The sequence below is a fragment of the Notolepis coatsorum genome (genome assembly GCF_963971535.1).
Source record: "Notolepis coatsorum genome assembly, chromosome: 16".
Lineage (NCBI taxonomy): Eukaryota > Metazoa > Chordata > Actinopteri > Aulopiformes > Paralepididae > Notolepis > Notolepis coatsorum.
The window spans coordinates 92,020,220-92,040,909 of NC_140180.1; the positions used below are offsets into that span (position 1 = coordinate 92,020,220).

Here is a 20,690-nt window from a genome sequence, read left to right on the forward strand (position 1 = left end):
AGTTAGATGCTGGCTGCCCAGGCCGTACGCATAGAACGCATATTTATAACCTCTCCTCTCCTCTCCTCTCCTCTCCTCTCCTCTCCTCTCTTCTCTGCTCCACACCTACAAGTTCTGAGCGCACTCTGGGTTTTGGGCCACGGGGACCTTTCAGAGAGAGATGACAGGTGACAGATCCGGTATTTCCAAACCTATAGGTTCGGAAATACCGGATCTGTCATCTCTCTCCGAGTTCAAAATGTCTTCTTTACTTCAGTCAATGGGCCTCATTCATGAAGCGATATAAGAACAGATTTCGTTCTTAACTAGCATTTCCTCTTATTTTGTTCTTACCTGGGATTCAGCAATGTTTTCTTATTGTTGCTTTTCTTGCTGGCCACTGATTCTGAGTTCATAGGCCTTCCTATTCCAGGGGAGCAGGTTGGCGGGTTACAGTAAGTAAAGCTATCTGGCAGGTTAGGTAAAGCTGTCTGGCAGGTGTAGGGTTGCTGGTTCGACTCCCAGCACATTGACTGCCAAAGGACCCAAGCAGGAATACTTCACCGCCATATTTGTATAAAGGATGGACCATGGGCCTTGAGAACTAGCTAGAATTAGTTCAATACTGTTACTGACGCAACTCAATTTCATTCCATTGTATATCCTTATACTGTACAAGTAAACCAATACATAATTGCCACACTAAATCAGTGGTTAGACACAAATTAGGAAGTAAGTTTGCCTACTTATAAAACCTGATTGATTGATTGTTGGACTGACTGACAGCATTGTCTGTATGTTGGTAAAAGCAAACATTATCTTTGCTTTAATGTCGGCTTAGTCGTAAAAACACAGTATGTTTTTATCTATAAAGCCATTCTGGGTAGACTGGCTGTTATTTATCTGTCTTGCTAACCAGAAAACAGGGCAAATATGGGTTACGGTCTCAGGACACTATACTTATGACTGTTCCTATAGTTCAGACTGAATTAGGAAAGAAGGCCTTTATGTTTTCTGCACCATCTGTATGGAATAGTCTGCTAAATTAACTTAAACTCCAGGATCGAGTCACTCTTAATGAATTTAAAGGCATGATGAAAGCTATAAACAGACTCTATTGATGTTTGTAATTGTTTTAATTGAAATAGGATTACTTGGTGTGTGTGTGTGTGTGTGTGTGTGTGTGTGTGTGTGTGTGTGTGTACTGTATGGAACTGTTGTACTGCTGCCATTCTTGACCAGGTCGCTCTTGGAAAATTAAATGTTAATCTCAATGGGTCTAACCTGGTTAAATAACTGTTAATGAAAATAAATTTCAGCGTCAAAGTTTCATGAACTCCACATGAGTTCATGTGAAAGTATGTGTAGGCCTACTCTCTCACAGACTATAATCTCATTACAAACAAACACACACACACACACACACACTCCAGTCTCTCTTCGTTACCACTACAGTGAGTGGTGGTGAGAGAGTACAGAAGGAAGTCTAGAAGTGTTTTCCCCTGGTGGAGAGTGGGTGGGTATGAGGGAGGGTGGGGGAGGGGTGGTTCACTCCCTTTGTGGACGAGGCTCCGGCAGCGAGCTCTGCAGTTGTTCCAAATTCCTGATGCTGGTGTACGGGCTGAACGGGTAGAGATGGTAACTGGGTGCTCCCAGGGTCTCTCTCTCTCTCTCCTTCTCCACTTTCCCTTGGGACCGATCCTTTCCTCCACGAACAACTCGGAGTGAGGCAAGCCAGTGAATAGTAACAGACAGGAAGTGGTGTTGCGTGCAAATCCAAAAACCTGACCGGGTGATTGATTTGAGTAAACGGCAGGACAATGCAAAAACAAAAAAAAACACATCTGGCACGGAATGGTGTGTCTGGTGGCCCTGCTTTGGCTAGAAATGTTGCTGAATAAACCACCAAAGAAATGGAGAGATCCTGTGTGTGGACGATACCTCTTTCATTCTCATAGTTCAAGTTCTTTGCAATGGGAAAAAATACTTGTAAAATAGAACATTGGTGGAAAAGCCATACAATACTATATATAGTATGTACTGTGAATGCAATACTATATAGTATGTACTGTAAATGCAATACTATAACAAATATATACTGTATTGATTGATTGATTGAAAAGTTTATTAACAGATTGCAGAATGGGTACAGTACAGCTCAATACATACAATTGTTAAGGGGATGCAGACCAGAGAAAGACTTTCGTCTTGTTTACATCAGGGTCCCCCATTTTCAATTCATCATAACATATATGACACACACGACATACAGTTAGACAGTACTGCTACATCTATACATTTATGATGTACTGTGAATGCAATACTATATATATAGTATGTACTGTGAATGCAAGCCTGGAAGCACTGAAAAAGAAAAAAAATAGTCTGTTTTGAAGTCTTAAAATAGATCCATATGGGTTCAGATACATTACACAGGCTACTGCATAAAGACAGGGTTCTAAGACATTGCACAGATTCAGTGTGAAATCTGATTTAGAGACGTTTGACCTGTTATATGGCATGTAGATTGCATGTGAAACGCTTGTCTCGCTGTACTGCGGCTGCATATTTTGCGCTCAAGACACTTGATGTCTTATGAAGGGCCGTCTTGTGACACTTCAGAGCACAAGGACGGACTGTATCACGCAGCGCTTACTTTCTGAGCCTCCGTGCGACATGGTGGGAACCCGTTAAGTGGGCGAATGCCTTGTGACACGAGATCGGTGCGCGCGTGTCTCCACATCGGCGCCACTGATTCTTCTGACAACCCGGCCCTAGTTCCTACCGATCCTTACCAAGGATGACGTTGAGTGATGATAGGAGTCCTTTCTCAGCACAATCCATGCCGTTCCTGCATGCTAGCTCCGGCTAGTTAGCCACAAGCTAATGCAAAGTCAATGGGGTCGAGCTCCCGCCCGTACAAGCCGACTGAAGCAAACTCGAAACTATCCCCGTCATATTTGACGATATACCGTGCGATCGCCAGTGAGTTTCAAACACACTGATCAGTGGCTGGTACTTAATGTTGATATAGTCTGACTCACAGGATGGAGACGGTGGGTATAAGCATGCCATTGGTCGACTGTTTCAGTCGGAATTCTCCTCCCCTTCTGCTATCTATGACACTGTTTTGCAAGGGCACTGTCACTGCATCCTCCCATTAGCGCCGCCCAGGATGATTGTGATTGGTTAACCCTTTCACTACCACACTACAGAAGGTTAACCTTTCACTACCACAATACGGTACAGTGAGAGGGTTAACCTTATGTATTGTGGTAGTGAAAGGGTTAACCGTCTGTAGTGTGGTAGTGAAAGGTTAACCATTCTGTAGTGGGGTAGTGAAAGGGTTAACCCTTTGTCATGTGGCAGTGAAAGGGTTAACCTTCTGTATTGTCGCAGTGAAAGGGTTAACCATTTGGTAGTGAAAGGGTTAAAGAAATACAAACAAGCCAGAGTGTTTTTTCCCTTCTATACCGGAATGATAATAGGTTCAGCCAGACTCTCTCAGGTGCTGGCACGGCGCTGACATAGTGTGGAGAGAGGTCTGGCTATACGAGACTAGTGTTGACATGACTATCCTCGTTCGCCGTTTCTGTGAGCATGCGAGTTCCTTATCGAAAGAAAAGAATGCAGATATGAATGCATGCAGGAGATTTGGGCATATTTTCATAGACTTTTATTCACGGAAAGAGTTCCATTGTGCTCTCACTGGTGCACAAAGAACGTCAGTCAAACATATACGTGAGAAAAACTCTCAGCCCGCGAGATTCTCTCCTCATCTGATTTTCAAACAATAATACCTTTTCTTTTTTAATTGTTTCAAATATCAACACACTTATGTCCCTGCTTTTGACATGGAATCCGTAGGGGCAATAAAAAACAAACATATCAAATTGAAAGCAGTCGTCAAAAAAAACGATCAATGTACTAAAACAAAATACAAAACAAAAGACCAAAAAAATAAAAATGAGTCCGCCACCAAGAGAGTGCAAAAACAAAACTAGCATGTTTCTTAAAAAGCAAACAGAGGGATAATTTATTTAGAAACTTTATTTTATTTTACAATTTCGTCTCCTGAAAGTAGTTTTCCAATCGATTTCCAATTCAAGCCCTGATCCAAGTCAATAAAAAAAAATCTCATTGTCGACAACAACAACAACAACCAATCATTTCAACCCCTTCCATGAAACAGAATACATTTACATCTTCCGTAAAAAGGTCCTTTAGTTCCTTCTAAATCTATCAGGTTGTACAAAAAAAAAAAAAAAAAAATCTTAATGTTGTTCCACAAACAAGAAGATTGGAAGTTGCATGATCACAAATGGTGATGGTTAGTACAGACTGTGCACATATTTTCTTTTTTTTAATCTTTTTAGTGGTATAGGTAGGAAAGGTCGTTTGTAAAAAATTACAATTAGCACCGTTACTGTGATTTCTTTAAATTTAGGGATCAGCACCTCCTACTAGTGACTGGGAGTCACACTGCTGTTGCTTCTGCACAGTGAGTTTAGATGACCAGGTCCTTGTCCACATCCTCTGGAAACACAAAAGATGGAAAAACAACCGTGAGCAGGTATCATTTCTCAAATCAAATCAAATCAAATCAAATGTATTTGTGGAGCCCGAAAACCACAAGGTAATGCCCCCATTACAGGCTGTACAAGTCTTCTTGAACAAATCAAGAAGAAACATCACAAAAAATGAACACATTTTTAGGGGATAAAATCCAAATAGACACTCCAGACATTCCCCAATGAAGATGAGGAACAACTCACTAAAAACCTAGCAATAGGAAGGGAAAAAAGCACAACAGGCGACGTGGAGGAGAGAAACCTCAGATGAGCTGTTCAAAGGGATCCCCCAACTTGGATGTCGGTGATAATATTATTATTATTTGTTTATTTAGACGGGACAGAGCATATTAATGGACACTACAAATAAATGCAGTGTAAATACACGGGATTTCTATGAATTCCCTCAGAGGGGGGAACAATATAGTGTTGCTATGGATGATAGATGGGTGGAGAATAAAACTGAAGCAACTAAGGTACAACTCAGCCGTTTATTTAACCCCAGGGAAGGTTGATCTTTCCAGCAACACCCGGTACACAGTCACACAGACACAGTTACACACATTCCCAGCTGGCAGCTGCACAGCCCAGCAACCCTGTTGGTCACTGAGCAGCTCCACCAGAGCAGTTCAGATGCATGGACACGGGGAGTAGACAACAAGAATGAAATCATTCGTAACTGTATGTGGCTATACCACATCTATAATGACAAGTGTTGAGTTTTAATACTGGACCTTTATTTTTAGTAACCTACCTGGAATTAAATATTGGCTAATATTGAACACATGGCAACAAGTACTTATTGTACTTATTTTATGCCTATTCTTATGTGTGCACGTTTACGTTGCACTACCTTTATTGTCTTTTATACCTATTCTTATGTCTGCAATTTATGCATTGTTTTTATTCTGTCAATTGTGTGCTGATGTTATGCCCATGTTCATTTTATACTAGTTGCTGTGGGGCAATATTATTATATTGTAAAGAAATAAATTATGCATTGAAATGTCTGTAAAGTCTTGACGACATTGAAAATGAGGGTGATCTGATCTCAATTGTCCTTTCGAGAATAAATAAAGGTTTGAAAGTAAAGGGACATTCTTACCAGAATGTTAGCCTGTGGCCAGTACTTCTCAGGCTACAAGTGCAGAATGATTCACACTCACCAGAATTTAATTCATGGGATTCATGGGAATGATATGAAAATGGCAACCAAATGACCATCCAAAACTACAGCACCAAATCATTAAGCTCCATTCCTGCATGTCTGTATAACATGTGTTAGGCATTCAAGATGAACACACAAAGACAGCTTTGCCTGTTGAAACGAAAATGTCCCCCCAAAAACCCCACTTTAGCACGGGGGTTTGGAGTGTGCAGCCACATGTTTTGGCTGCAGCAAACACCTCTTCAATACGTTTACGCGTTCAGCCACTGTAAGCGGCCGTTATTATAACATCGATCGAAATACTCACGCTCGTTGATGCCGAAGCACGCGGCCCACTCCTCCAGGGCGATGTACTTGTCGCTGTCGGCGTCGCACTCGTCGAAGAAGCGGGTGGTGCAGTGCTCCATGGGGATGAGAGGGGCACGCAGGGGAGCCAACTCAGAGTGGGTCAGGTAGCTGTAGAAACAGAGGAGTCAGAGTGGGTCAGTCAGAGTGGGTCAGGTAGCTGTAGAAACAGACGAGTCAGAGTGGGTCAGGGAGCTGTAGAAACAGAGGAGTCAGAGTGGGTCAGTCAGAGTGGGTCAGGTAGCTGTAGAAACAGAGGAGTCAGAGTGGGTCAGTCAGAGTGGGTCAGGTAGCTGTAGAAACAGAGGAGTCAGAGTGGGTCAGTCAGAGTGGGTCAGGTAGCTGTAGAAACAGACGAGTCAGTCAGAGTGGGTCAGTCAGAGTGGGTCAGGTAGCTGTAGAAACAGAGGAGTCAGAGTGGGTCAGTCAGAGTGGGTCAGGTAGCTGTAGAAACAGACGAGTCAGAGTGGGTCAGGGAGCTGTAGAAACAGAGGAGTCAGAGTGGGTCAGTCAGAGTGGGTCAGGTAGCTGTAGAAACAGACGAGTCAGAGTGGGTCAGGGAGCTGTAGAAACAGAGGAGTCAGAGTGGGTCAGTCAGAGTGGGTCAGGTAGCTGTAGAAACAGAGGAGTCAGAGTGGGTCAGTCAGAGTGGGTCAGGTAGCTGTAGAAACAGACGAGTCAGTCAGAGTGGGTCAGTCAGAGTGGGTCAGGTAGCTGTAGAAACAGACGAGTCAGTCAGAGTGGGTCAGTCAGAGTGGGTCAGGTAGCTGTAGAAACAGAGGAGTCAGAGTGGGTCAGTCAGAGTGGGTCAGGTAGCTGTAGAAACAGACGAGTCAGTCAGAGTGGGTCAGTCAGAGTGGGTCAGGGAGCTGGGGGTAGAAACAGACGAGTCAGTCAGAGTGGGTCAGTCAGAGTGGGTCAGGGAGCTGGGGGTAGAAACAGACGAGTCAGTCAGAGTGGGTCAGTCAGAGTGGGTCAGGGAGCTGGGGGTAGAAACAGAGGAGTCAGTCAGAGTGGGTCAGGTAGCTGGGGGTAGAAACAGACGGGTCAGTCAGAGTGGGTCAGGTAGCTGGGGGTAGAAACAGACGGGTCAGTCAGAGTGGGTCAGGTAGCTGGGGGTAGAAACAGACGGGTCAGTCAGAGTGGGTCAGGGAGCTGTATAAACAGACGGGTCAGTCAGAGTGGGTCAGGTAGCTGGGAGTAGAAACAGAGGAGTCAGTCAGAGCGGGTCAGGGAGCTGGGGGTAGAAACAGACGGGTCAGTCAGAGTGGGTCAGGTAGCTGTAGAAACAGAGGAGTCAGTCAGAGTGGGTCAGGTAGCTGGGGGTAGAAACAGACGAGTCAGTCAGAGTGGGTCAGGTAGCTGGGGGTAGAAACAGACGAGTCAGTCAGAGCGGGTCAGGTAGCTGGGGGTAGAAACAGACGAGTCAGTCAGAGCGGGTCAGGGAGCTGGGGGTAGAAACAGACGAGTCAGTCAGAGCGGGTCAGGTAGCTGGGGGTAGAAACAGACGAGTCAGTCAGAGCGGGTCAGGTAGCTGGGGGTAGAAACAGACGAGTCAGTCAGAGCGGGTCAGGTAGCTGTAGAAACAGACGAGTCAGTCAGAGGACGACGATATCCCACCTGCCCGTTAGTTCCTGAGTCTGTCTGGGTGAAGGGTCAGCGATTCATTTCTGGCAAATATTTTGTCTGTCCGCTCTATCTTACAGTCGCGAAGACGTCTCGGTGGACACACACACAGAAGATCATACAAACAGAACGAGACGAGACAGGATGTAATACATTCCTTGTATGTGGGGGGATCTATGATTGGCTGTTGCCGACTTCTCTTCCATTTTGGTGAGAATGATAACAAGACTAAATCATTTTGGTGAGAACTACGAGACACATCGTCCGAGCCATTTTAACACACTGTTGGCACAGCGGTAGAGGAACAAGGAAGCGAAGAAATCGGCTTGATCGAAAGGGAACAGATCAACAGACCCTCGTGAGCGATTGACGAGAGATTTGCTCTCTGTCTGCACACACAGCATGACTCTGTAACGGTTCTTTCCACCAACATTTACATTTACATTTAGTAATTTACAGTAGCTGACGCTTATCCAAAGTGACTTACAAGTTCTGTACGACAAGTCAGCAGGAAGGGTACAACTCTTACAGCTGAGTAACAACAGCTGAGTTTGTACTTTTTATATTACTATATTGTATTTGTACTGTGAAGCTATGCATCCCCCACCCTGTATCCCCCCCTCCCCCCCCCATGCTGCTTTGACACCCGAATTTCCCCAAGGGGATCAATAAAGGATTATCTTATCTTATCTTATCTTACAATGATCAAACAGTGCTGAAACTTGGGTGCTGCCGTATTGAGTGCATAGACACAAGACATTATTAGTATAGTAAGAGGAGTGCATGGTAGTATAGGACAGTAAAAAGAAGGTTAGTGTTTTTTAAATGTATTTTTTTTATTTCAGATATTGATTGAAGAAGTGTGTTTTTAGTCGACAGCGAAAGACCGGTGGGGATTCGGCTGCATGTCCTGACTGTGGTGGGAAGTTCGCTCCACCCTTGAGGAACAACATACCCGTCAGCGGGGTGCTGGTCCAGCTGTCCGAACTGCCAGTGGACGGGGAAGATGTACATGTTGTAGTTCTTGGCGAAGTCGTGGGCCAGCAGGTCCAGGGAGTGCTCTCCGGCCGTCAGCCTCTTCTCGTTCTCGAAGATCTTCTTCACCTGCAGGAGTCAAGAGAACACGTTCCACGCGTTATTAACATGCAGCCCATGTTTAGACTCTTGGAGGAACAAGCCAACATCATTGGAAATTGGTATCTATCTGTCTCCTTGTCTGACTCTGGAAAAGACGGTAAACGTGTTTCCCATAATGTTGGCGTGTTCCTTTAATAGACAGATGGTTAGACTTTTACAATCTGATATCCTGCATGTTTCATGGATTCCTCTTGTGCTTCAGCTGAACAACATCACACACACACATACACTGTAAAAAAAAAGTGTAAATGCCATAAAAATACAGTAAATTACTTTTGTTTTAACCATTAAATAAAGGTTGTTATCTGTAAATAAAGGTTGTAATCTGTAAATTGATTTAATAAGAAATTATATATATTTTTTTAAGGATTATTCCATTGTCTTGAATGTTAAACTACATTGAATTATATGTAAAAACACCTCAAATAAACACATATTTCTGTAAATGAATTGCTTTTCCACTTTTTAATTGGGGTATTTTACTGTAATTTCACAGTAAGTATTTGGCAACTGTTGCTAACAGACATTTTTTGTATTTTATTTTTTTATTCTTTTTTAAACAAACATATAAACAAACATGAAAACACACGATAAGATATACAAGCATTAATTGTCAGGGCACATCCAATGTGATCACCTTTTGGTTAGTTGTTTTATATAAGATATACCCATAATACCTGTTATCTAAAAAAAAAACCTACATACATATGCTCAGCTCGAACCCCCCCCTCCCGGACCCCACCTTGAGAAGTACCTCCACTATCCCTCGCACCTAACCAGACACTACCATTATAAGCTAGCTTTTATTCTCTCCACCACTTCTAACCACATTGACATTTTGGATTCATTGAGACCCAGAATTCTTGCTGTAGATATTTCATGGTAAATTACATCGAGATATGTAAGAAACCAAACTTTACGGCACATTTTTTCCGGTTGAAACCAGCGTGATGCGATCAGCTTTTTGGCTACTGTGATACCCGATAAAACCAATCTCTTTAGCTGTGGATTCACTGCAAACTCAAAAACATCATTCAACAGCAATACCGAGGGGTGTACAGGTATATTCCAAGATACGAGTTTTGATATTTGTTGGGTCACATCTTTCCAGAATGCCTTAACTGGTGAGCAGTCCCAATACATGTGCATAAATGTCCCTTCGTCCCCATTTGTACATTGGGTGCATTTGGAATCTTGTTTGAGCCCCATTCGGCACAGTCTTATAGGAGTCAAGTATGTCCTGTGAATATAGTTAAGATTGATTTGTTGATGATCCGGGTTCCTTGATGTAAGTCGGACATTTGCCCAGGCTCCTTGCCAATCAAAGTCATTTTCCAGGTCTGGTATATCCCTCCTCCAGACAGAGTACTGCTAACAGACATTTACAGTTTTTATTTTATTTACAGTGTAGAGGTGAAGCAGACAGCACCGCAGTTGGCTGTAGTTTTCAGGCTGTACGCTTATATCCCCGGAGCACACAACACTTTTGCTGATACTCTGGACTTTTCATAAAATGTCCTGTCTCTTTTATATTGCACCTTGTTCTTGTTTTTTTTCTTAATTGTACAGTACCTTTTCTGTAATTCTGGTGTATTCTTTTACTTATTACTCTAGTGTATGTGTTTTTATCATGTACCTGTAAAGCACTTTGGTTTGGCTTTAGTCATTTGTAAATGTGCTATAGCAATAAAGATGACTTGACTTTGACTTGACAACAACTGCCTTTCAATATGGAACTTGTTTTATTTACAGTGAGTGTAGACAGCACCGCAGTTGGCTGTAGCTTTCAGGCTGTACGTGTCTATCCCCGGAGCACACAACAACTGCCTTTCAATCTGGAACTTGTTATCACCTCATGAAGCACATTTGTATCCTTTTAGGTGACAAAATCTATTTAATTGAACAACATTCAGAGTGTCTAGTGCGGCGTCCACTCACTCTGAGCTTCTGCTTCTCGGTGAGCAGGTTGTTCTCCTCGTCACGCTCGTACAGGGTGACCATGACGTTCTTCAGCCAGTCTCTCATGCGCAGGGGGAACTCGCTCAGCTCGCTGTCCTCGCAGGGCTCGAGGACTGCAGAGAGAGAGACACACACACAGCCGTTAGGACGGATGGAGACATTACAGTTTAGTAGTTTAGCTGACGCTTTTATCCAAGTTCTGTACGGCAAGTCAGCAGGAAGGGTACAACTCTGAGTAACAATGTTCATCAAACAGTGCTGAAACGTGGGCGCTGCAGTGTTGAGTGCATAGTAGCAAAGACATACCGGTAATTAGTAGAGTAGGACGAGTTTTGTTTTGTTTTTCATTTCAGATATTGATTGAAGATTAGAGTGCATTCCCTGAACCAGCAGGACAGATGTCTTTGTATGAAAATACCACGGGATGCACCGATACTGACTGACACTGGTACCAGGTTAAAAGAGGCTATTGGTATCAGGAGAATCTCGCCAATACTAAAACCTGATACCAAGAATAACATAATAATATGCCAGACATCAAAGCCAAGGGACTGGCTCTTCTGCGTTTCTGGCACATGTAAGCACGTTAGATCTCTCTAACGGAAATAAATGAATTACGTCTCGATCATTATTGGCCCAATGACCCCAAACAAAGTCTTTACTGTCCTGTAAAAGTAATGGATCAGATCGCTACTCCTTATTGGCCAATACCTAAAGATTGCATTGTGAAAAAGCAGCATCTGTTCATCCCTAGACAAGACATGTGTACGTTACTATTTACTGTACACACTAGATTTCATGGTATAACTATCCATGTATGACAGGAGGATGTATGAAGGTTCAAGGACAATAACAACAAAGAGAAGTAAGTTAGAATAAGAAATACACACTGAACTACACAACAACGGCCATGAAGCGGTCTATCCAGGACTCTGTACTTTTGCCACCATTTAATCTAAAATCCCATCCACTGAATTTGCAATGAATTCCATCTAACATTCCAGCCACGTCTCAGCCTACTCAGCAGTCTAAGTGAAAAATAATAGCACCAATATCATTCTTATCTTTAAACACTATCTTTAATTTCACTCTCTCGGAAGAAGCCGCTAATTCAATCTTTTTCATCGCGGCATTTATAGAACGCCACCTTGGTCTCCGTTTGAGCCCTTCAGTCCTCTGGCTCATCTTATCCACTCAGAGATGGATGGGACTTTTATGACGAACGCGGAGCTTAGCCCGGGAGTCGGTGAACAGAGGGGGAAATGTGACCTGCATGCTGAGACCTGTCCTCTGGTCTCTGTGTCGAGGCCTGTCAGGCAGGCAGGGCGTTCTGGCTGAAACTGAGGCCTGTCAGGCGGGGCGTTCTGGCTGAGGCCCCCAGCCGTCAGTCACTGGGCTGGCAAGTGTCGGGGAAGTCTTTCAAGGCTGTGTGCTAACAGCCTGTTCAGAGCTACTGTGGTCTGGGGGCCTTGTGGTGCCCCTGTTCTTGCTCGACCGAGTCAACCCAAAGGGTAAGAACTGAGTGAGTGAGTGAGTGAGTGAGTGAGTGAGTGAGTGAGTGAGTGAGTGAGTGAGTGAGTGAGTGAGTGAGTGAGTGAGTGAGTGAGTGAGTGAGTGAGTGAGTGAGTGAGTGAGTGAGTGAGTGAGTGAGTGAGTGAGTGAGTGAGTGAGTGAGTGACTGAGTGAGTGACTGAGTGACTGAGTGACAGACTGACTGACTGACTGACAGACCGAGTCAGCATTTTGACAGTCCCAGAACAGATTTGGCCGGTGGAGCATCTTTTGTGTCCAACTAGGCAAGTCTCATCTTGTTTCTGCTGTTGTTGTTTTGAAGCACGGTGTGACACAGTTTATGTTTGTTCTTGCATTGGATTATTTTCAACCCAGAACTTGAGGCAGGTTGTGCAAGGAACTACATTTGTCATGATCCAGGTCATGATCTTGAGTTCTGCATGTTCCCCTGTATCTCTCTCTCTCTCTCCCTCCCATATCTTTCCACATAACTATCTAATAAATTAAATTAGCCATCACAGATGACCCCCAACCCTACCTCTATCCTACAATCTATGACAACCCTACCTCTATCCTACAATCTACAATCTATCCTACAATCTATATGACAACCCTACCTCTATCCTACCTCAGCAGATGTAGAGCAACAGTACAGCCAAGCATATATAAAATAGGACTTGTGCAACGGCTCCTAGTGCAGTATGTTATTTATTGAAGACAGATGTCCAGAGATGCACATCATCCAAGATGGAGGTTGGTTGTTGTGTCAGTTTAACATGCCATAACATGGCCGCCATGACACAAGCGGATCGTTTGGAAAGTCTTACAGTGTAGCGCTTATGCAGGACAGATGTACTGTAAGCAGGGGTGTAAAGTACTTGAGTAATTGTACTTAGTTACAATACTTAAGTACTGTTTTGGGGGATTTGTACTTTACTCGAGTATTATTCGGTTTGTATACTATACTATATAGGTCCAACTATTTTAATTAGTATATTTGTTTCTCTGGCCGAACTAACGTTAACGTTATTAATCCTGCGGCCGCACTTTATTTAAAAACTGCTATCAGAAGAATAGACAGTCATAAAAAAGGTTTTTACTTTAACTTTTTAGTACTTAAGTACATTTAAAAGTAGAAACCTTTTGACTTTTACTCAAGTGTGTTTTTAGCCAGATTATCTGACTTTTACTTGAGTATGATTTTGAGACGGTACCCATACTTTCACTTAAGTATAATTTCTGGGTACTTTTTACACCCCTGACTGTAAGTAGGAGTACTACTACAATCGACCATATTCACACCATATTCACACGGAGGCCATTTTGCTCTTATGTCGTACTCAGGTTGGGATTCCTTTCCAAAATGGCCACCGTGTGAATATGGTCAATGGACACCACTGCATTTCTAGATGGAAAGCACCTCATACATCATTACAGTAACTCACTCACTCACTCACTCACTCACTCACTCACTCACTCACTCACTCACTCACTCACTCACTCACTCACTCACAGTTAGCCGCTCTGCCCCCTAGTGGAGGCCCACACGCACAGCACTTTGTGTACGACCGGTTCAATCTATGCGAGAGCGCTTCATGTCTACATCACTGTGTCCTTGTTCTTTTTTACGAGCCCACGCCTCTCGGTCTCGGCTGGGGATGAACCGACATGGTGACGGAAAGTAAAATAGCTAAACAAGACGTTAGAGGGAACTAACGAGTCTCTAGGTACAATGACTACCGCTGTCCTGAGGTGTGGGACATGAGCTCACATTTGCAGGGTCCGATGTAGTCCAGGTGCAGCTTGTGTCCCTTCTTGGTTCCCTCCAGCGCGCACTTGGTGGCGAAGAAGTGGCAAGAGGAGTCGTAGGTCTTGTTGTCGGTGCCGCAAACCTGGGAGAGCGGAGGAGGCGGGTCAGTTATAGGTTCTGAAGGGAACAAATACTGCGTTCTCCATCGTGTTCTAATGTTTGTAATGTTTGTCTGTCAACATGTTTGTCTGTCAGCATGTGACCAGTTGTTGTACATGCAGTTGGATTAAACAAGCACACAATTAAACAGCACAACATTGGATGAATGCATTTACCTAACATTCCGATTGGTCAGTAAGAAATTCATAGTGTCGGTTTATCGCCCAGGCCTATAGTATGCTACTAACCCCACCAGCTAACCATACCTAAAATGCATGTATTCACAGTGGTATAGGCAATTTCACCCATATTCCTCATCTAATGTCGTCAGATGTCTGGTATTACTGTGGTTTATTGAACCCAGATAGAATGTATTTAGCAGCCTTCCTACTGATGGTATTGAACAATTACATGGGTATTGAACTCACGTGCTCGAACTCTCCAGTGGCCTCGGGGCAGCTGGTGGGGTCCTGGCACACGCACATGGGGGTGTTGCTGTCGTCGACCTCGCACACCTTGCCCTTCTTGCAGTGGTGGTACAGACAGGGGTCTGGAGAACAGAAGAAACACATAAACAGAAAAGCAAAATGAGTTCTATTGGCACTAAAGCGTTTTCACTAAAGTACAGGACAACAATCAAACACAAAGATGTGTTGAAAAGTGTTGCTTTATGTACAGTTTAACACAGGGGGAACTACTAGAGAGAGATACAATTTTGGGGGTAGGTAGGTACACCTACTTAGTTGCACCTGAACACACCTAGCAGATATAATTTATCTCTTCTATTCTATTCTATTCTCTCCTCTCCTCTGCTCTCCTCTGTTCTCCTCTGCTCTCCTCTCTTCTCCTCTGCTCTCCTCTCCTCTGCTCTCCTCTCTTCTCCTCTGCTCTCCTCTGCTCTCCTCTGCTCTCCTCTGCTCTCCTCTCTTCTCCTCTGCTCTCCTCTCTTCTCCTCTGCTCTCCTCTCCTCTGCTCTCCTCTGCTCTCCTCTCTTCTCCTCTGCTCTCCTCTGCTCTCCTCTCTTCTCCTCTGCTCTCCTCTGCTCTCCTCTGCTCTCCTCTGCTGTCCTATCTTCTCCTCTGCTCTCCTCTCATCTCCTCTCCTCTCCTCTGCTCTCCTCTCCTATCTTCTCCTCTGCTCTCCTATCTTCTCCTCTGCTCTCCTCTCCTCTCCTCTCCTATCTTCTCCTCTGCTCTCCTATCTTCTCCTCTGCTCTCCTCTCCTCTCCTCTGCTCTCCTCTCCTCTGCTCTCCTCTCTTCTCCTCTGCTCTCCTCTCCTCTCCTCTCCCTCTCCTCTCCTCTCCTCTCTTCTCCTCTCCTCTCATCTCATCTCATCTCATCTCCTCTCCTCTCCTCTCCTCACATCTCCTCTCCTCCCCTCTCCTCTCCTCTCCTCTCCTCTCCTCTCCTCTCATCTCCTCTCCTCTCCTCCCCCCCCCCTCCCCATCCCCATCCCATAAGAACAAAAATGTGCCACTTCTCTCAGTTTTGTGCAAAGTGGTGTACCAGCCCTGACCATGTCTGTATATTCCCGGAGCTGGCGTTCCTCAGAGGGAGCCTGTGGCTGTGCCTATGTGCCACTTAAGGACTGGGCTGAGCTGGCTCTTATAGCCGGGCGGAACACCTAATTACAGCCTGCTCCACGGAAACAGAGGCAGCCTATCATTATGGCTGTTCGCCTCGCGAGTCAAGGACATCTGTACTGTGAGCCTAGCTGTGGCCCGCAACACCCCCGCTTACAGGACACAGGGGGTGAGATACAGATGACTAGAATGCTGTCAAAATGTGTTTACATGGACACTAACAGCATAACACGTGTCAAGAGTAGTGTAATCAAGATGTACTTTATACATCAATGTAGCTAAGTGATGTGTAGGCTAACAGAACAACAATTCTTATGACAAGAGTAGTGTAATCAAGATGTACAATCAAGATGTGTGTGTATGTGTGTGTGTGTGTGCGTGTGTGTGCGTGTGTGTGGTGGTATGAGGTATCTGTGAGTGAGTTGAAATAGTATTGTTTATAACTTACTCTCAGTAACATCCTCCTCAATGTCGATGGCCTCGTCAAAATCTCCAGTCTCAACCTGCACTGGGTTGGCTCCCACCTCCACCTCCACCTCTACCTCCTGGGTCAAAGACAGGGGTCAGGGGTCAAACTATGCAGTCTATTCTTCACAGACACAACACGTCTAGACAAAGCCAAAGCTATCTGAGCTAGGGAAAAAAAGATGCTAGCAAGAGTCACTGAATGCAAGATTTAACACATAATAACACGAGAAAGGACATTTTGGGAATGTGTGAAAGCGTGTTTTATACAGTGCACCTCCGATCTAAAGAAACGCTTCAGTCCACCAGACTATTTTCTGCCCCCTTTCTAAATTCAAGCCCATTTAAACCTGACCACTTAATCATCCATGGCTTCCTAAAAAAAACAAAATGGCACCACTAAAGAGGTCCAAGGAGGGGCTCCTCCCTCAATGGCAAATACAGCCTGGAGAGAGGGGGGGTGGGGGGGGGGGGGGGTTGGGGTTGGGGTGAGAGAGGAGAGGTGGGGGGGGGGGGGGGGGGGGGGATGGAGGGGGGGGGGGGGGGGGGGGTGGGGGGTGAGAGAGAGAGGGGGGGGGGTGAGAGAGGAGAGACAGGGGAGAGAGAGAAGAGAGAGGGGAAAGAGAAGAGAGATAGATTGAGAGGGGGGGAAGAGAGAAAAGAGAGAGAGAGAAAAGAGAAGGGTGAGGGAGGGGAGAGAGAAAGGAGAGGAGAGAGAGTGAAGGGAGAGAGGAGAGAGAAGAGAGAGAGAAGGGACAGAGGAGAGAGAGACAAGAGAGAGACGAGGAGAGAGAGAGAGAGAGAGAGAGGAGAGAGAGAGGGGGAGTGGATGGAACATAACATCTAACAACAACAAGCAGCTGGTCTACAGTCTACATGTGGTGAAGCATGAAGAAGGTAATGGCTTCCTGGCTCTCTGCTCGCTGGACTAACAGCTGGCTATATTTCAGGACTGTGGGATCTTTGGTCCCACTGGACCTCGGAGGCACAGGAAACGCTTTAACGTTCACATGGAAGTTTACTCTAACACTTCTGTGAAAGGAGGGAATATTCAAAATTATTTTGATGCCTGAACTTCATTTTATAGATGGTCTTAAAATGGTGAATATTCGGTTGAGTGTCAAGGTAAAATTATTTAGTTTGGTTTGATTAAGCGAGTAGGCGAGCTCAGAAAGCTACCTTTAACACTTTACTGTATGTTAAAAGCAGTTTTTTTAGTCTTTTGTGGGCTGGACAAATATAGTTAGCAAAACCCAAACAACTTTGGCACTTATTTTGTTGGTGTGTTTCAGCCCGATCTCACTTAAAATATGTAAATAAAGTACTAATCTACCACAGGAAAAAAGGTACATAATGTATGTTATGTTATAGCCATAACTATATGTATATATTTGTAAAAATATTACAAATAAGTACATATATTACATATTCAAAAATGTTTAACTTTTGACGTTTTCAGAAAACATCCTTTATTGGGGATCGAACCGTAACCCTAACTTCATGTCTTAACCATAACCGTTAAGTGAATGTTAAAACTAACCTTAACTCTAACTATAATCATGCTTTTATATGTTATTGTTTGTATGTTGAACTTGCTTTGGCAAGTACTTTAATATTTCATGCCAATAAAGCCTATTTTGAATTTACATTTGAGTTGAGTGGTGAGAGCTCTTGGCCGCAACTGCAATGATTGTTGGTTCAGTTCCTGGTTGCAGCGTTTGTTTTGGACTTTTGCCGACACAAGACATTTCTTTTGGATTTTTTTCAATACAATACGTATAATATATTACTATATGGCTATAAGATAACATACATTATGTACCTTTTTTCCTGTGGTCGATTAGTACTTGACTTATGTTTTCTGATTGTGCCCTTCCTGATGACTTGTCGTACAGAACTTGTAAGTCTCTTTGGATAAAAGCGTCAGCTAAATGACTAAATGTAAATGATGAGACCATGTTGCGAGTTTCTACTGAATCCCTTTGCTCCCAGGACAAACGATACATCCAAAACTACACTGGATGATTTGATAGAAAACGGATAAACAGTGTTATTGTTTTCATTTGAAAACAGTGTAAAAGCCCACAGGCCATCGTCTCTTTGACCAGCTGTGCGCCTCAAACAGTACCTTCTGAAGGCCAAATCAATTAACTTCCACCCCTGCATTTGGCAGTCGACATGGGTTGGCTAGTGAGCATTGAGTTTTGGAAGCTAAAGCTAGAATGACGTGATGAGGATGAGACACAGCCCAGATGTTCTTAGGGAAGGGGTCCAGCGCTGGGAGATGATGCTACGTTTGGTCCTAATGGTCTCCCGGTGGTAAAGAGGAAGACTCATTGCATCCGGACTGTGATTGTTGTACTGTAGATGAGAACTATTCTATTGCACTGCACTATTTTACTCTGTCAATGTTATGCAACTTTATGTAAATTATAGCTATTTTATTGCACTGCCTTTTATTCTGTCTACTCTTTTTGCACTGCTCTTATTATGTCTATCTCATTCTATGTCTGTACTTTATACATTGGCTTTTATCTTTTATATATCTTAATGTCAGAAATAAGAAATATATTACAATATTTTTTTAATAGATTTTAATGACGTAAATCTATTACAATCCTTTAAATATATATATATATATATTTTCATAGATTTTAATAACAAAAAGCTATTAAAATGTTTCCAGTAGGTTTTAATATAATTATCACCATGGTACCAGTAATTAATGTATCACCATGGTACCAAATATGTACTTAAAGCTGCACCGGCTAGTTTTGAGAAGAAGAAATTACCTCTACAATAACTAGTTACAAATGCTTGAATATAGATAATAATCTACATACTATAATATAATATAGTTTCTAATCAAATCCCCGACTGTTCAGCGGTTTGTTTCTCCACCCCAAAAAACGACCCTTTAAATAATACCGTGGTATAATCTAATTTAAACCATGATGCCGATATCACAGTATACATTGCACTATTTTTATACCTATTCTTATGTCTGCACTTTATGCATTGCACTACTTTTATTGTCTTTTTATACCTATTCCTATGTCTGCACTTTATGCATTGCTTTTATTCTGTCAACTGTATGCTAATTTTATGCCTATGTTCTTTTTATGCTATTTGCTGTGAAGCACTTTGAGCTGCAATCCATGTATGTCGGGTCTCATTCTCCAAGGACTTACGACAAAAAGGGCTTTCTCTTAGGGCCATTTGAGACCTTTTCGGGACGATTTTGGGATTCACCAACCGTCCCAATAAAACATATATAATTAATATTATATTATAATATATTGTCTATATTCATGTCTTGCCCGAAAAGGTCTCAAATGGCCCTAAGAGAAAGCCCTTTTTGTCGTAAGTCCGTTGGAGAATGAGACCATTAATACTAACACGTGGACTGACCTCCTCAATAGGCTCCTCTGTCACCATCTCCTCATCCATGGGCTCTTCCATGATGGCCTCATCCATGATAGGCTCTTCCACGATGGCCTCATCCATGATGGGCTCTTCCACGATGGACTCTTCCACAATGGGCTCTTCTACGTAGGCCTCTTCCTCCGTCGTCTGGACACCACACACACACACACACACACACACACACACACACACACACACACAAACACACACACACACAAACACACACACGTCAAGACTTTAACACACTCACACGTGAACACCCCCGCCCCCACCCACTTGGAGACCCCCACAGGAAAGCACACAGGAAAGAACACACACAGACATATGGAGCAGAACACACGAGAGGCCACACACACACACACACACACACACACACACACACACACACACACACACACACACACACACACACACACACACACACACACACACACACACACACACACACACACACACACACACACACACACACACACACACACACACACACACACACACACACACACACACACACACACACACACACACACACACACACACACACGCAAGCCAGACAGTCCTATCTATTGCCCTTTTATTATGGTTAAGATCACTGATACCACAGAGGCAGATGAGTACACACACACACATGCGCGCATGCACACACAAACACATGCATGCACTCACACACACGCACACACACATGCACACACACAGTATAGAGCGACTTACAGGAGCAGCCATGGCGTGGCCAGCCAGGCAGAGCATGAATACAATCCACACCCTCATCTTCAGTCTGCAGAGGAACAGAGGAAACACACGTTAGTCCCAAGCAGCACACCGACACAATAGACATTCTCCGTCTTGCATCGTAGAAACTAGAATTGATAGAAAGGCTATTCCCGTTCAAATCTTACATTCTTGGAAGGCAATGTGGCTGCTACGCTCATAGAATCATAGAATGTTTTATCATTTATCATTTCATCATGAACATTCCCGTTGCTGTGATGTTGAATGTTTCAACGGTTTTG

The 20,690-nt window shown here is 43.8% G+C and overlaps 1 protein-coding gene across 1 annotated transcript; it reads right to left on the bottom strand.

The window, feature by feature from the left end:
• Positions 1-3,638: 3,638 nt before the first annotated feature.
• sparc (secreted protein, acidic, cysteine-rich (osteonectin)) lies at positions 3,639-20,452 on the bottom strand. The gene is made up of 9 exons (XM_084331235.1): positions 20,392-20,452; positions 19,666-19,827; positions 16,238-16,334; positions 14,635-14,756; positions 14,069-14,189; positions 10,765-10,898; positions 8,645-8,793; positions 6,026-6,174; positions 3,639-4,515 (listed from the first exon to the last, which is right to left on the bottom strand). Exons 1-9 carry the CDS (start codon positions 20,446-20,448, stop codon positions 4,487-4,489), a joined length of 1,020 nt encoding a protein of 339 aa, XP_084187361.1. The 5' UTR covers positions 20,449-20,452; the 3' UTR covers positions 3,639-4,486.
• Positions 20,453-20,690: the final 238 nt, after the last annotated feature.

Bases quoted from the DNA above. Each gene is read 5' to 3' on its own strand.
- sparc (XM_084331235.1), bottom strand. From the start codon at position 20,448: ATGAGGGTGTGGATTGTATTCATGCTCTGCCTGGCTGGCCACGCCATG. The intron at 19,828-20,391 runs GTAAGTCGCTCT...TGTGGTGTCCAG, and splicing joins GCCACGCCATGGCTGCTCCT to ACGACGGAGGAAGAGGCCTA. The intron at 8,794-10,764 runs GTGAGTGGACGC...TGACTCCTGCAG, and splicing joins CCGAGAAGCAGAAGCTCAGA to GTGAAGAAGATCTTCGAGAA.